The 14,879-nt window shown below is 39.8% G+C and overlaps 1 protein-coding gene across 6 annotated transcripts in view; it reads left to right on the top strand.

Annotated features, from left to right (window-relative positions):
* SEMA3D (semaphorin 3D) overlaps positions 1–14,879 on the top strand; it is a 142,670-nt gene that overhangs the window by 1,162 nt on the left and 126,629 nt on the right. The window contains exons 1-3 of one of the 6 annotated variants that reach the window (XM_074827928.1): positions 11,010–11,075; positions 11,389–11,438; positions 12,068–12,213. The exons of 3 other annotated variants lie outside the window; for them this stretch is intronic. In XM_074827928.1, the coding sequence (XP_074684029.1) occupies positions 12,200–12,213 (14 nt within the window). In that variant the 5' untranslated portion in view covers positions 11,010–11,075; positions 11,389–11,438; positions 12,068–12,199. Of the gene's footprint in view, positions 1–10,973; positions 11,076–11,388; positions 11,439–12,067; positions 12,214–14,879 lie in introns of those variants that run through there. 2 more of the 6 variants (XM_074827927.1, XM_074827925.1) reach the window with 2 other exon arrangements.

Raw genomic sequence — 14,879 nt, 5'->3', positions numbered from 1 at the left:
TGCGGGAGCGGTGGTAAAATTCCTTCCTTTCCACATAGTCCTCCAGCATCGCCATGAGCGCGACTCTGCTGAACGTGTCCATCGCTAGGAGCTGCAGAGCACCTGGCTGGCCTGGGGTGCTCACTGAAATGACATTATTCGTCTTCTCCCACTGACAACCTCTACTTTGCTTTGTGCAATAACACGCAGGGTGGCAAAGCTCCTTGTTTTGCAGTGAATATTACAAAATGAAAGTTGTTGCTTCTAGAAAGGAAACATTCCTGAACGCGTTAGGTAATTGGTGGCTCTGTACTGTAGAAGCACAAAGCAGCCACCTATGTTTCCTTTAAAAAAGCTTCACTTTGATTTGGATTGGGAAAATTTGTCCAAGAACAATAGAGATCAATGGGGCAGCGGTCTGACCATAAGCAGAGAGCACTTTGCTGAGAAAGCAGCAGCTAAATGCTGCATCTGTGGCTCTGACAGAGGTCATGAAGATGCAGGCAAGAACTTTGGCAAGAATTTTAGCAGGTCACTTACTATTTACTTGCAGATCTAGAGAACAGGTAAAGAGACTTGATTTCACTGTGAACCATTAGGAGGTGATTTACGGTATGGATCAACAATTTAATGATGTTTTTCAAACCCATATTAGTGTAGCTGATGCGATTTTCATGTTTGCCTTTTAATTAGTTTGTTTAGTTTATTATGGGCCTGATCCAGAAAAGCACTACTCATCATCATCTGCAAGGTATGTAAGGATCAAGGTCTTTCCTAAACCTGTAGAAAGCTGGGTAACTAAATAGCTTTCTAAAGAGGAATTTGGATATTTTAATCCATAATTGTCATCCTGCTGTCAAACACAGGTACCCAAATTCTGCAGGTGTCACACCTCTTTTTCTTAAACTTTCCATGACAACTCCTGCTCTGAGATGCTTCATAAATAGCAGCACTTCAGCCCTGATCAGGCTGAGCAGCTTGGCTTCACTTTTATTTGAACTTTATTTTGGCTTGGACATCCAGACTAGCCTAAGATCCAGGAACTAAATTTTCTTTCCCTCTTCTTACCACTGGATCAATCCAAAAGGGGTTCTCAGGGTACAGTGAACAGAGTGGACTCCCTACTAGGTGCAGTGCTGAAGCAGAGAGATGTGCTCCAAACTAGGCAGAAACATTCTGTGCCAGTCTCCCACAGCCAGCTTATGGGCTCTGCCCATGGAGTGCTTTAACCAGAAATGGAAATAGCAGCTTCACCAGTATCCTCTGCCGCATCTCAAAATATGACAGTTATAAGAGTTGGTGTAGGATGCTTTCAGGACAATAATCCCAGGAAGAGAGAAGTGCCTTCCAGTAGTGCTGAGTAAGGTGACTAAATCTCAGAAAGATATAATTTTGAGTTGTATTCCTGCCCTCAGCTTTGGCTTGGTGGGTAGCTGCTGTCAGATCTCCAAAAGAGGGACCCACGCCCAAGTACCAGCCTCTGCCTGCTTCTCTCTAACTGCAGATTGTGCCATCAGCCAACCTTCCAAAACACTGTAACAGCCCTGATCTCACTCTACTACTCAATGATTTTTGCTTTGTTTTTCTGAGAGGTGATGTTTTCAATGTAGATACCACTGTGTTCATTATGCAAATTTTACTGCACCCTTGAAATTCTAGTGGGATTTTGCAACTGAATTAAATGAAACAAGGCCCTAGGGAAAAAAAAAAAAAAAAGTTTTAATTAAGCTAGAATGTTAAATGGAAGTAGATGTTGCTCATTGGGAAAGATCCCTTTAAAGTGTTTGAGGATACTGCATCATTATTACTCAGAGATTAAATAATGATAATTAAGCAAATCAACACTGTAAACACCAAGGTATTAAAAAGTGAAGCCAAAGAACGAAACACTCCCAACAAAATCTGTCTCTGCTTTGGTCCTAGCAGAAGGGATATACTCAGCATCTCTTTCCATGTTCTATGAGACAAGAAGTGGAGGTGCAAATGTTCACACAGTCAGGATCTTGCAGTTTAATTTGCAGAAGGTCATAATAGAGTCACTCTGTGAGCATGCTGTCTTCTTAGGATGATCAAAATAACGATGCATTTCTGGATTCTTTTTGAATCCCTGTTTTGCTTTTTTCTCTTGTTCTTTTTGCTGTTAAAAATACAGACGTTGTAATCTCAGGTGTCTCTTCACTGTGCACCACTGCAAAGTAGACATACCAGTTACCTGTGGCTCCAGAGAGGCTGATTCATCAGCTGGGAATCAGCTGAATTCCCAGCACATGCCGGCATTTCTTTGGCTAAAACCCCTGGTGCTGGAATTGGCCACTGAGCCACCTCTATATTCTTTGAGGTTTCCTACATGAGGGAATCCTTCGATGCTGGTTAAGCAGGCTTTCCCACCACGCTCTCCTGGCAAGGCAGCCTGCGGGATAGCCAGAGCTAAATTTGGCCCATTGTCTTTTTAACCCGTGGAAAATACTTAAGGTGCACGCTGAGTGTCGTTAAATCAAATAGACGCAGCGAACGTGTGATGTGTTTGTTTTCCTTGCTTTCTGGATTTTCTCCAACTGCAAACAAGCAACAGAGAAGCTCATAGTAAAGCTGTGCCCATGAGACATGAAGCGTGGTGGCTGTATTTAAACTATGTGTGAAGGAAATTTTTGCTCCACGGGTGTTATTTTTATCTTTTTTATAGTGCTGCACCTCTGTCGTACTTCTTAACACAATCTCCCCCCACCCCAACGTTTCTGTCTGGGTTTTATGTATTTTATAAACTTAGCAATGGCACTGAGTCAGTGCTTAAATTATCCCTGTATAAATCTTTAGTCCTTTTATCTTCTCCTTTCTATCCTTGTGTATTCAGAAAGGTCCCTCTCTGGTATTGTTATTTCTCACATCCTAGAGACATGCTGTGTGAACATCCACGTGCTATCTGACAGTGGGTGATTAAAAAAAAAAGCAAAAAAAAATATGCAGCCCTTCTATTCCACTCTCCCCAGTTTAGATGGATCCAACGTCACATGGAGGGAATCCAGGATGAGTCAGGGAGCAGTGCTATGGTCCAAAATTCCAGTTTGCGTTACAGCTGGGAGGCAGCATTTAGCATCATGTGGATTTATTTTCTTTTAACGGGAACTCCAAAATAATTTATGGAAGTCATATAGCCTAATGGGCAGAACAGATAACAGTAAGCCAAGAAGAACCTGGATTCCCATCTGGGTTGAATCAGTGACTCAATTTGACTATCAGAGTTATGGGTGTGGTATTTAAGCCTAGAAAATTATACTGGCCTTAACTAAATCATTCAACTTCCCTGCAACATAACTGGAAAATGTGATTAAGGTTCAGAGCTCTGCTGGTACCTAACAGTTTACCTAATAGTCAGCTTCACTGGTCCGACTAACTGCAGTACATTAGAGGCATTTATTTTCAACCTTAATTTCCAGGGTGAATCCTAAAGGGTTCAGGATATATATGGCTAAAGACAAATTCACACTCTAGTGCTGATACGTACATGGAGACTTGTAACTCATCGGGACCTTCGGCCCTGCATGAATTTCACGCTGCATATATTACTCAGCTTTCAGTAACATGGATCCTTTTTGTACATCTTTGCATATTTTTCTTCCTGTGTTATTATAAACAGAAGAGTCATGTGAGCTTTTTCTTTTAATGTGGTCAGTTTAAAGGCAAAACAAATATCCATAATTAAACCGTTTTCAATCTAGATGGTCAGTGAATCAGGAGACTTGCAGGAAGCAGATGTCATGCAGGAGAAGAGAGACTAAAAAGTTCTATAACATCTGAGCATACTCCAATGATATGCTGAGTTTTTGTTATTGTTGTTTTCTTATTTATCTTTTTCCAAGGGGTTGGAAAGGAGAAGTTACTGATTTTCCTGGAATGTCCCCTTCCAAAAATCCTGGAGACACTGCAACCCTGAGTCTGATCTCATCTTGCGTCAGCATAACTCAGGACTAAATGCACTGGAAACAGAAAGCCTAGGATTAACTGAAAATTATACAAAACTAAGGCTGTCGTGAAATGAAAGACTTGTGCCTGTTCTCAGTCTCTCTGTACTTAGTGACTTCAAGGGACTTAAGCACATGTTTAAAGATAGAATGCTGTGTAAAATGCTCTCTTGAAAAAAGTACTTTCCTAAAGTCTAAATCTAGAGTCAGATCAAGTCTTTTAAAAGTTAAATGCAGTCCTGAGGGCTGATGTGGCCAAATAGTCCATCTTAATCTTGGCTAGAATTTTAACATTTTGAACAGCTAGATCTTATGGTATGTGCCTACCTAGCTTGTTATATTCCCCTGGAATTTATCAATGACACACTCCATATAATTGTGGTTACTTTTTGTCCTTCTAAAATCCTTTTTTGGTTTTGCAAGGGAGAGACTGCAATGAGGGAGTATGTAAAATATTCTTTCTCAACCAAAAGCAAAAAGTTGATTTTTTTTTTTCCTTCCACACTGAGGAATTAAAACAATGTCTGTTGCTTTCATGCTTAATGTCAGAATCTCTGCTAAAAAATAGTAAGAAGAAATATGATGAATTTTTCATATGGAACTTATTCCCTGTAATTTTATAATGTACATATGTGAGGTTTTATGAAGACTTATACTAAAAGGCTTTAGAACAGTGTAATAAAGGAAAATTGTTCATAACATCCTTTGGTATCAAAAGAGCTGAACAGCTACACTTTGAAAGAGGGAAATAAAATGAAGGGCAATGAGAAGTAGTGATAGACTGTTGCAAATGCAGTTCCTTTTCTCCAAGGTTTACAGAAAGAACCAGACTTGACTGTAAGGTTCTCCACACTATTTTTCTGACTTTCCTCATAATCTGTATCTTTGCAAGATGTAACGTACCTATATTCATTCTCTGACTTCTGAAAGACGTGTTCCATCTGCATATAAAATACTAATAATTTACTTAATTTCCTGACTTATTTTCTTTTTTTAAGCAGGTGCCTGAAAACCTTTATTAAGAACATAAATATATCTTCAAGGACACTATAGTATGTCCTACTAACAGGGTGATCACATGTTACATCTCTGAAGATCTGTTGTTGCTTAATAGAAATCAGAGGAGACACAGGAACAAATTTGTTTGTGTCTGTCTTCCATATTTCTTAAAATCTTGGTTTTAGTAGGAAGCATGCATAAGATATGGATAGTCATGATTTATCACTTCTGTTTGTATGGTCATTAGTTACAAGCAGTGGACATTTTCTCATTCAGAGAAGTTCTAATTAATTTATTAGCTATACTGCAGTAGCATCAGGAGGTCCCAATCAGAAATGGAGGTCCCCTTGTGTTTAGCACTGGTGAGGTATCCAATTAAACAAAAAAACAAAACCGATTTTCAACCATAGTGTAGGGCAAGAGTCGTCAAGCACAGAAGACTAAGAGATGCTGGTTCCTCAATAAGACAAGTAACAAAACCAATTTTATTTCATAGAATAAACAGAGGTCTCAGCCTGTTTTTCTGATTTTGAATGATATAAGCATCAGGGCAAAGTTGAATTTGTAATGGCATTATGAAATCCCCTATTGTGAAAGATAAATAGCAAATTTGGCCTAATGCCTCAATAAATTAATTACATTGAATTAACCTGACTTTTGGTTCCTGTGACCTCCTTAGTTTAGCAGATTAATTTCTGAACAATGCAGCTTCAAAGAATCCACTTTATTCTGGGGAGGTATATTATAATGAAGTTAGAGGATTTTCTAGAGTCACAAAGTCTCCACATGAACAAATCTGGAATTCTTGGATCCATTGAGCCATGTAATACTTTGAGTCAGAGACTAAGCTTTTGTGCTTCAACTGGAGCAGAGCTCTTGTCTTCAAAAGAAAGAAAAAAAATCTGCTAGAAACACTATGCAGAAACACAGACTTACCAAGAAGGAGAAAACATAATCAATTTTTTTTTTTCAACTTGGGAGCAGGCATACCAATTTTTACCTGGTCTTCATGTATCTCAGCATAGTAAGAGCGGATACAGTTGGTGTCATCCAGTTTGCTGAGAGCAAAATATTGTAAGTCATTAATTTGTAGAAACAGGTCAATTGAAAGGAACATAAATCCATGCATAAAGGGTGAGCTAAGAAAAGCAGATATCTTTATTACCTCTATCCCCTTCCTAAAGCTGAAATGTAACACCATTTTTTGCAAGGAGGTATTTTGTTAATGGATCTTTAAATCTTCATGTCTTCGTTTCAGAGTTTTAAGTTAATATACTTCCTGAATGGGATTCTGCAAAAGTAGTCTGGGTGAGGGGTTTTATACACTGAAAGCATTTGGGGAGAAGAGTTGTAAAGAGAAACTGGGAACTGAAGTACTAAGAAAATGCTATCCACTGACTGGGTGATTGTGGTGGGATCCCCAAAAGCTACAAGTCATAAGGAAAGGCTGTGTAAGCTAGTTTGCAGAAAGTTAGGAGGAGCACTCTGCAGCTTAGGCCCTGAGCTGCAGGTTTAAGTGCCTGAATTCATTTGGGATCCCCATCAGGTAGATATCTACATAGGGTCGGTCTTTTTCTTATGTAAAACTTTAAAATAAAATAAAAATTAAAATAAAATAAATATCGTATATTTAGGTGGTTCAGGTGCCAGTGGTTCAGGTGACCAGGAAGTACAGTTTTTCAAGTGCATGTCTGAGTGGTGATGTTGCTGGTGCTTGGGAGCGTAGCTTTCTCAATCACCATGGACCACTTTGTCACGAGTGCTCTGTTATCAAAGGCCCAACAGAAAGGGACTGTGGCTTGGGGTTAGTTAGAACATCATCTTTCAGGGATAAGATTTCTCTTACTGGACCTGCTCCAATTGTTGGTATTTCCTATTTGATGCTGAACTACAATATTAAATTAATCATTAGGAGTCCAATCCTACCTGTTCCTGAAGGAGTGTGCTAACCTTGGGGCTGCTGGATAAAAGATGTTGGGAGAGGTAGATCTCCTGGTTTCAGTCTGTGGGAGAACAGGGTGTGTTTGGAGCCCACCCTGGCTTTGCAGGTAAGGTGGGCTGAGCAATGCTTGTTTTTGAACACCACAGGTGCTGAACAGTTTGGACTAATCACAATTTTGTTGTATGTGCACCCAATGGCCCAGGTGACATGGGGGGTGTGTTGTTAAACAAGTTTGGCTACATGCAAAGCCTGTAACAGCATGACAGGTTTTATATTGGTCTCTAATGCTGAACCTGGCTGACTGAAGAGGCACTTAAGATCACAAATCTCTGTTATTAATCTAATCTTTTGTCTAAAACAGTTTTAATAGACAAAGATGCTTTACATAACTACTGCCTGAATCATTGTGGTGTGTTGATCTGATGTCTTCTACAATATATAATGTTGTCAGAACTGAGGTTTTCTTAGACTTGATGAAATCCAAGGTGTTTATTTTAAGACTCAATTTATTATTTTGTAAATTGAACTCCAAGTTTTAAAGCCTTTAAGGAAAAACTGACTGGATGTAGTTTTTGGAATGTCAGTCCCACCTTATTGAGGAAAAAGTGAGAGGATGCATCTAAGAGTTACTAACATTATTCAGGCTTAAGGGTCTTTTAGGTCCTCTTTCTAGAAGAAAAGGTGAATTTACCTCTGCTGCTGGCTGCTGTCTATCTTTTTAAAATGAGTGTCCTGGGTAATACTGTTTGCAGTGTACAGATTTGTTCTGGAGTTATGACTCGGTGTTTATAGTCCTCTAGTGACATCTACAAAAAGCAGATATATATTATCTCATAAAGCTGCCTCAGCTTGAAAAAAGTAAAAAATTAATCTGTGGCAAGGAAGTATGTTTCCCAATATAACAACCCAACAACCTGTGCATGTTTCAGTGAAATTAAGGGAGTTTTCACATGGGATGATTTTTCACCTTTAGATAAAATCATTATACATTGCTTAGGCTGAAGACTGATTTAACTCACAAAATGTGAGGGGGGAAATGGTAGACTGATATTCTTACAGTATCCCTCTGAAAATTCATATATCTGTTATGTTTGTTTGTTTGTTTTGAATTTTACACTTTTAAGTACAGATCAATTATTATGCTGTCCTCACGAGTCTGAAGTCCTGTGTCCTTTGCTTCCTGTGACTTTGCTACACTTATTGCTTTCCTAAATGGCAACAGGAGCACCATTGTGAAACTCCTAACAGAGACACTGGTCTCCTCGACAGTGCTTAAAATCAAATCCTGGCTGGTTGGTGATAGATGAATTACTGCGCTTTGGTGCTTACAGCTATGGAAGGATTTTTTTCCTCTCAATTTGTTGCTGTTGTACGTTGATGTGTAAGGATGAAGAATAACTTAGGCACGAAACACTGCTGAAAGCGCCAGTGCCACTTTCTGTACCTTTTCACAGCCTGACAGAAAAGCAGGACCTACGTGCAGCAAACAGTTCAGGGAGTTTGTCTCTCTCAGTCCTAAACATCTGGTTTCAAAGCAAGAGAAAAAAAAAATAAAAAAAGGTAGAATGAAATTCTCAGATTCTGTTTAACACCCAAGGTGAGATTCTGCATGGTTTATCCCTGTTTTTTCCACTGTGCTGGGTCCATGCTGGCTGCCAGCGTGTCCTCTGGCACAGGAGCTTGGTCTTTCCCAGCTGGAATTGCTTGTCCTCACCTCTTTGCTGCAGCAGTTCTCCAGGTGGTTTTGAGGCAGAGGACAAGCTGCTCCTGCCTCCAAAGTCTTCTCCCCTCTGAAATTTCATCTCCTTCCTGCAGTTTAACTCTCTCTTAAGCTTTTGTAAAAACTTCAGGCACAATTATCCTGTATCTTGTCAATTCCCAGAAATGGTCCTGACATGATGAAAAAACCTTACTCTCTAGGGTACTCTACTCAGTACCAGTCTTGCATGTGGGGTGTTAGGCTGTTACAGGGAGAGGATTCAAACAGATTTCAGGTCTTGTGTCAGGCTTTCATGACAATGGTAAAAACGCCTTTGTTTATGATAGCATTTATGCCACTGATACCACAGGCACAGATGTTCTGCAGTTGGTCAGTGCTGAAATATGGATAGTAATTTTCTTAGTAAAGACAGGCTTTATTTCTATTTTTATCCTAGGTTATCACCCTGTTTTAAGGATAATAAAAGCTGCTTTAATGAATGGTATTAAAAAAAAAAAAGTACTTTCCATCCTTTTTATCCTTTCCTTCCTTCCTTCCTTTCCCTGCAAACAACATAAATGCCACTGAAGTGATGTGAAAAGAGCATTTTGGAAAGTGTTTGGATTCATTGTGCTTTGTTTTCCATCCATGAATTCTCATGACATTTCGGAAAGTGGGATCTGACACCTCCAAGATAAGCTATTAGACCATAAAGTGCTACACTCATCTTTATAAGTGAAATTATGTATAAGGCCAGAATTAACTGGGACACGGTGGCTTTGAATATAAGTAGTGTTGTTATCTTTGGTGCAAGCATCAGCAAAGGTTACAATGGTCTTTTGTGATGGCCATGGGGAAATCTCACAAGGCCTTGCAGTAGGCACTGTACTATTTGTTTTCATTCTTTTCTCACCAAAATAATAACATTTTGATGCTTGGAAGGCATGACCCTTTCTAAATTGTGTTGTCTCTCTTCATTATTCTTTGTGCCTCATGGGTGAAGAGGTGTGAGCACAAGCGGTTAAAAAAGTTGAAAAGGTGCTGGAAGAGGATGGAGAAATTAATAACTGACACTGTGGAAAGAGTTTATTCTGTAGAGCCACCAAGATTCTGTGGGTGTTATGTTCAGGTGGATCCAGGATCCTCAGTCAGTGGTTCCAGTGTTTTCTCCTAGAAGACCAGTAGCTTTTTTCCAGCTATCTTTATTAGATCCCACTGATGCGATCTGGTCTGAGCTACAAATATGTTATGGAAAGCTTTCCAGGCTTAGCCTGTGTGTGCCACCGCTCAGAAAACTCAGCTAGACTGTGGAGGCAGCTTCAGTTGCTCAGAGCTCTTTTTGGACATGCTCAAGTTGAAGATGTGACCTCAGTCCCATGGGTGTCTTTTCTTGTGTAGTTGTCATTTCCACCTCCTGCTTTTCTGTTAGGCTGGGAGAAACTCCCAAAATAGGCATTTGAGTTTTTGGCAGTGTTTGCTGCCTAAGTACTTATTCTTCATTCCCTACAGAGATACGGTGGTGCGTGGGATTTTCTGGTTTGTGTAAAACTTCGAAGTAACATGTTCCTCTTGTGCTTCACAAGACATAGGCTGGAAACCCTGACACAGAACAAACGTGTTTTCGTGTTCTGAAGCTGGGTGATTGGGCAAAACGTTCTCATTTTGGTGTAGGAGTTTTATCTTTTTCAATTTCAGAAGACAATTCAATAGAAAACATGTTGCAGAATCACATTTTCTTGATATCCCCAGAAACTGAGTCCTGTTTGGACAATAAACAAGTTACTGGATTCACTATAAGGGTAACTTTGTAAGGTTTTTCTGGTCTGTTTAATACAGGAGTTGATCAAATGTCCCTCAAATAATCTGAAGTCTGGAAAACCTTTTAGAATTATTTAAACAACTTTCTTGAAAGATGCTTGATACTTCACATGTATGTTTCCCACAAGCTGTCCATACTCTGTGTTTATAGTTGCTGAAAACAAAACACGGATAGGCTTTGATGATAATTCAAAGTTGATATAGGATTATTTTGGTTAGAGATCAAGGCTGCTGTCGTAGAAGGGGAGAACTGCACTTGTGTAGTACCAGAAACAGTGTTGTATCTTGTCATTTGTTTGCATAGTGTGAGACTGTCACCTCTCTCTCCCTACAGAAACTTTCTTTTCTGTTTCACCTTACGGAGATAATTTAAAAAAAAAAAATATCAACACAGATGAAATGAGCCTATTTTATAAATTGACCCTTACTGCAACCCAGGTGCAAGTCCCAGGGAAGTCAGAAGACGTGCTTAGCATTCAGCAGTTCTCCCCAAGATTATTCTAAGAAACACATATCACTCAATACTGAAGCCTGCTCTGGTCTGATAAGGTTTGTCTACATGCGGAAGTCAGCATGCTGTTAAATTAGAATAACAGTGTACAGTGTGGTGTCTTCTTCACACTAACTATCTGCATGACTAGTCACAGGGTATGTGTCCTAAGGCTGCTTTCGAAGTGAAGTAAGCTGCTTTCTAGTTAAAAGTCTTCTAATACATACTTCTTTGTGATGTGATTGCAAAGTAGTCAGTATTTTAATTCCCATCTTACTGTTTCTGGACTCTCATGTTGAAAAGCTCTAAGTATTTAAATTTTAAGGTCTTGGTCAATTATTTTTATAAGTGCAACAGAGATTATCAGTGCACTTTACTGTGATACACAGTGCTCAGATGCTACAAACCAGAGTAAAACTCTGTGCTCATTGAAGTCAACATAATATTTCCACTGACTTTAGTGGACTTTATACTGGTGTTCGTGTGTTTACTTCTATCACAGTAATGCCTGAAAATCCAACCTGGAGTTTTGTCCTCATTGTGCTATGACTGGTAAGTGAACATCTAGGGATAGCTTAGAGAAGAGCGATAAAAATGAGAAGGGAGGCTTTAAGTCACGTTTGATTTATGAGGAAAAATTAAAGGATTTGTGTGTGCATAGCTTGTTTGAGTTTGACAGAGAAGAAGACATGACTGTAAATACTTCAAAAGTTTAATTCCAAGAACAGCAGAGGATTTGCTTAATGTTAAGGACATTCCAAAGGTTAGGACAGCAGCTCAGGAGACCTGGGGTTAATTCCATGACATACATCCTTAGGCAAGTCATTTCTGCTTAGATCCTAGCAAATTCCTAAAGGCACCCAACTGCCACTTCTTTGTCTACATCATTGAGTGTTAATCAGCTGAGACTGAAAACCACCTAATTTAAGACAATTAACTTGCTAAATACCTTTGCAGGTCTGGATCTTGTCCTTTACCTGTCTCAGCTATATATGTCTGTAAATGGGTAAAAAATGCTTTTTGTCATAGAAAGAGTGTGAAAATAATGTTTGGAAAGTATGTGTCTTCAGATGTAACAAGGGGAGCCATGCAGATATGCTGAGTAGAAAAGCTAATAAAGATTGGATTTATTTCACTTGTCTGTAGTGTAAGGTGGTCACCTAATCTTCCTCTGTTTTCAGTGCAGAGATGAGGTGCTCCCAAGGGCAATGCACCCTATTCGGCGACAGTGTCTGAGATGGGGAATGAATTCACCCCAGCAGTGCCTGCCTCCACCCTCTCTGCAGGGAGCCAAGACAATGCCTGAATTTTAGATGGTTGAAATCAGGCAAGATGAATGCTACTTTAAGAATAAAAGGATCAAATAAAATCAACTCAGCTTGATTTTAAGGGAAAAAAAAAATGTCTTTTATGAGTGCATTTGCTGAAAACTTCTTTTAAAAGAATTACAGAAACCACCTCAAAGGACTTGTGCTTTCCTCCTGTTATTTCTCATAAAACATTCAGGAAGTCTTTTATTAAAAGCTAACTACATGATAGAGCTCCTGCTTCAATACCCAGGACAGATCCTGTTTCAGTGAAGCAGTCCTTGTGCAGACTAGCAACATCCCAAAAGTGATATGGTGCATGTACTACTAGTGAGTGTGGTACCCAGTAAGGCCTACATGTCCCAGATTACCTAATACTACATTTGAAGACCTAGGCCTTAATAACTAAACGGGAGCTGAGTTCTTTTGGAAATCTACTCCTAATGTCTTTTGCTTTAATACAACATCCTCATGCTAGTTGAAATTGTTGTGTTACCTCTAGGTGGTAGCTACCTCCTTGAAAATGACTGATCCTCAGAGAAAATACAATTATGGGAACTGTGAGTTTAAAGAAAAAAAAAAAAGTAGGAAAATGAAAGTTATTCAGAGAAGAGCTACAAAAATTCTGGGAGCTTCTATTAGAGCTGCTGGAGGTCCATGTGCAAAGCAGCTGTAGGATGCTGGGGATCTGAGGAAAGTTTGAGGAATACAGACTCATGAGGAAGACCGAGATGACCTATCTGAGGTCCCTGCTAACCCATACAACTGCACAAGTTTGCATTTCAAAGAAAGATGAGCTTAATTAGTTTATCCTGCTGTAGGTGTGACTCAGTGATAGAGTCCTCCCTTGTATTATTACATTCGTTCCCCTGTGGGACAGCAACATCTCCTTGTGACTAGCTTACACTTTTTGGTTTGCACTCTTCAAAGAAAAGGCTTTGTCCCTCTTGTTTTCATAGCTCCCAGCTCCAGCCTCTCCAGAGCAAATCTTCACGCTGCTGGACTCTTATTTCCCTCACAACTGCCTGTCACTTGCTTACTTCACTGGCTCTGCAGGGAAGGGAAGGAGAGAGTCCCATTACTATTCAGCTCCCTGTCTTCTGGCTCATCTATTGATGAAAAAGCAGGGATGAGTGAGCAATCAGACACTTCAGGGACAGGGACCTGGTGTCAGAAAGCCTGTGGCTACATATGATACTGGACTAGACTTATGCTTGGAAATGTCTAAAATATGCTGAATTCAGAAGAGCAAAATGTATTTTCAGGAGTTTATGTTTATTGATTTTTCTTGACCTTGCAGGGCCAACACGTATTGCTATGAGAAATCAGAGATGGACTGTCTTAAGAACTTAGAGGGGGATTTAAGGTTCACACAGAGGATCTAAAAGCAGTGGGAATTTTATCTGGGTGTAGAGCAATCCTGACTCAGATCAGGGCATGAAATAAGAAGAGGTATATTTGGGTCACAAGGGTATGAGCTTAAAAGCCCATCTTCAACCTGAGTGAGACTTGGTCAGCGAGTTAGATGAGAGATGCACCTATTGTTGACTCCCCAGAGAGCCTGACCTTGAACTAGGTACTATGTTCCTGGACACTGTAAGGACTTTTGGCTGTGCCTGCTGCAGAAATGCAGTTATAGATATACATATACATGCGTATATGTGTATGTTCTGCACTGTCAGTGTGTAAGGAATAAAGGCAGAGACTCTGTGAATTACACTGAGACCAGCTTCTTGTTGGGCTCCCTTGACACCCTGAAGTCCTAATCCTTCCCATGAGAGACTCCAAACCTGTGAATTGACATCATCTGCTTTATGCCCTAATTCAGGGGCTCTGAATCATGCTCTGTAAGTACCTACCTCTTACGCTGGTTTATTCCTCTGAATCTCACCTAGATGCCAGATGCAGTGAAAGACGCTTCCAAGTGCCCAGTGCTTCAGACACACAGAGGACAACTCTGTGTATGAGTGCTTGTCCACAGGTCACTGCAGGTTGTAAAACATGGTACAGAGGACAGAGAGAAAGCAGACAACAGTGACAGGAGCCCCACGTTGCCTATATATAGCAAAGTAGCTGTCATGCTCTGCCTGTTACTAACAACTACCTCACTTTTTGCTCCCTCTGACTGTTTTATCCATCTAGTGTCATTCATTATATACTTAGACTATAAGCTGCAAGGAGGAGTGGTTCTTGTATCCTTCTTCATAGTATGTACAGCACTATGGGGTCCTGTCCCTGTCTGGGGCCTCTAGGCACTATCCCAGTATAAATAATACATAAAAATACATCAGCAGCGTAACATCCATCAAGAAAACCATACAGAGACCTAAACAGTGCTTTAGTATTGAATTGCTCTACTGTCTAATGTGGGGTTCATGAAATAGTTTGCTGTAGTTTTCTGAATTAGAAGACAGATCATACAAAGGCTTACATCTATAGGCAAAGTGCAGGGAGCTTGCGGGAAATGTATAATTACTAAAATCGGGAAGTATGCCAAAGATGATTTACAAGTATGGGGAAGAATGTATCTTTTGTGATGTTCAGGACTTTATCAGGTTTATTTTGGAGGCTTTCCAAGATTAATAGCAAAAACAGCCAAAAATTTTGAAGTGAAGCAATCAGACCAAATTTCAGCTGCAGCAATAGCTACAATAACCCAGGGGTTTGCAGCAGCTTCCTCTTTCTT

The sequence above is a fragment of the Strix aluco genome, chromosome 5, assembly GCF_031877795.1.
Source record: "Strix aluco isolate bStrAlu1 chromosome 5, bStrAlu1.hap1, whole genome shotgun sequence".
NCBI classification, from domain to species: Eukaryota; Metazoa; Chordata; class Aves; order Strigiformes; family Strigidae; genus Strix; species Strix aluco.
Note: the sequence above shows the minus strand (reverse complement) of the source record. Positions and strands in the feature narration are given on the sequence as shown.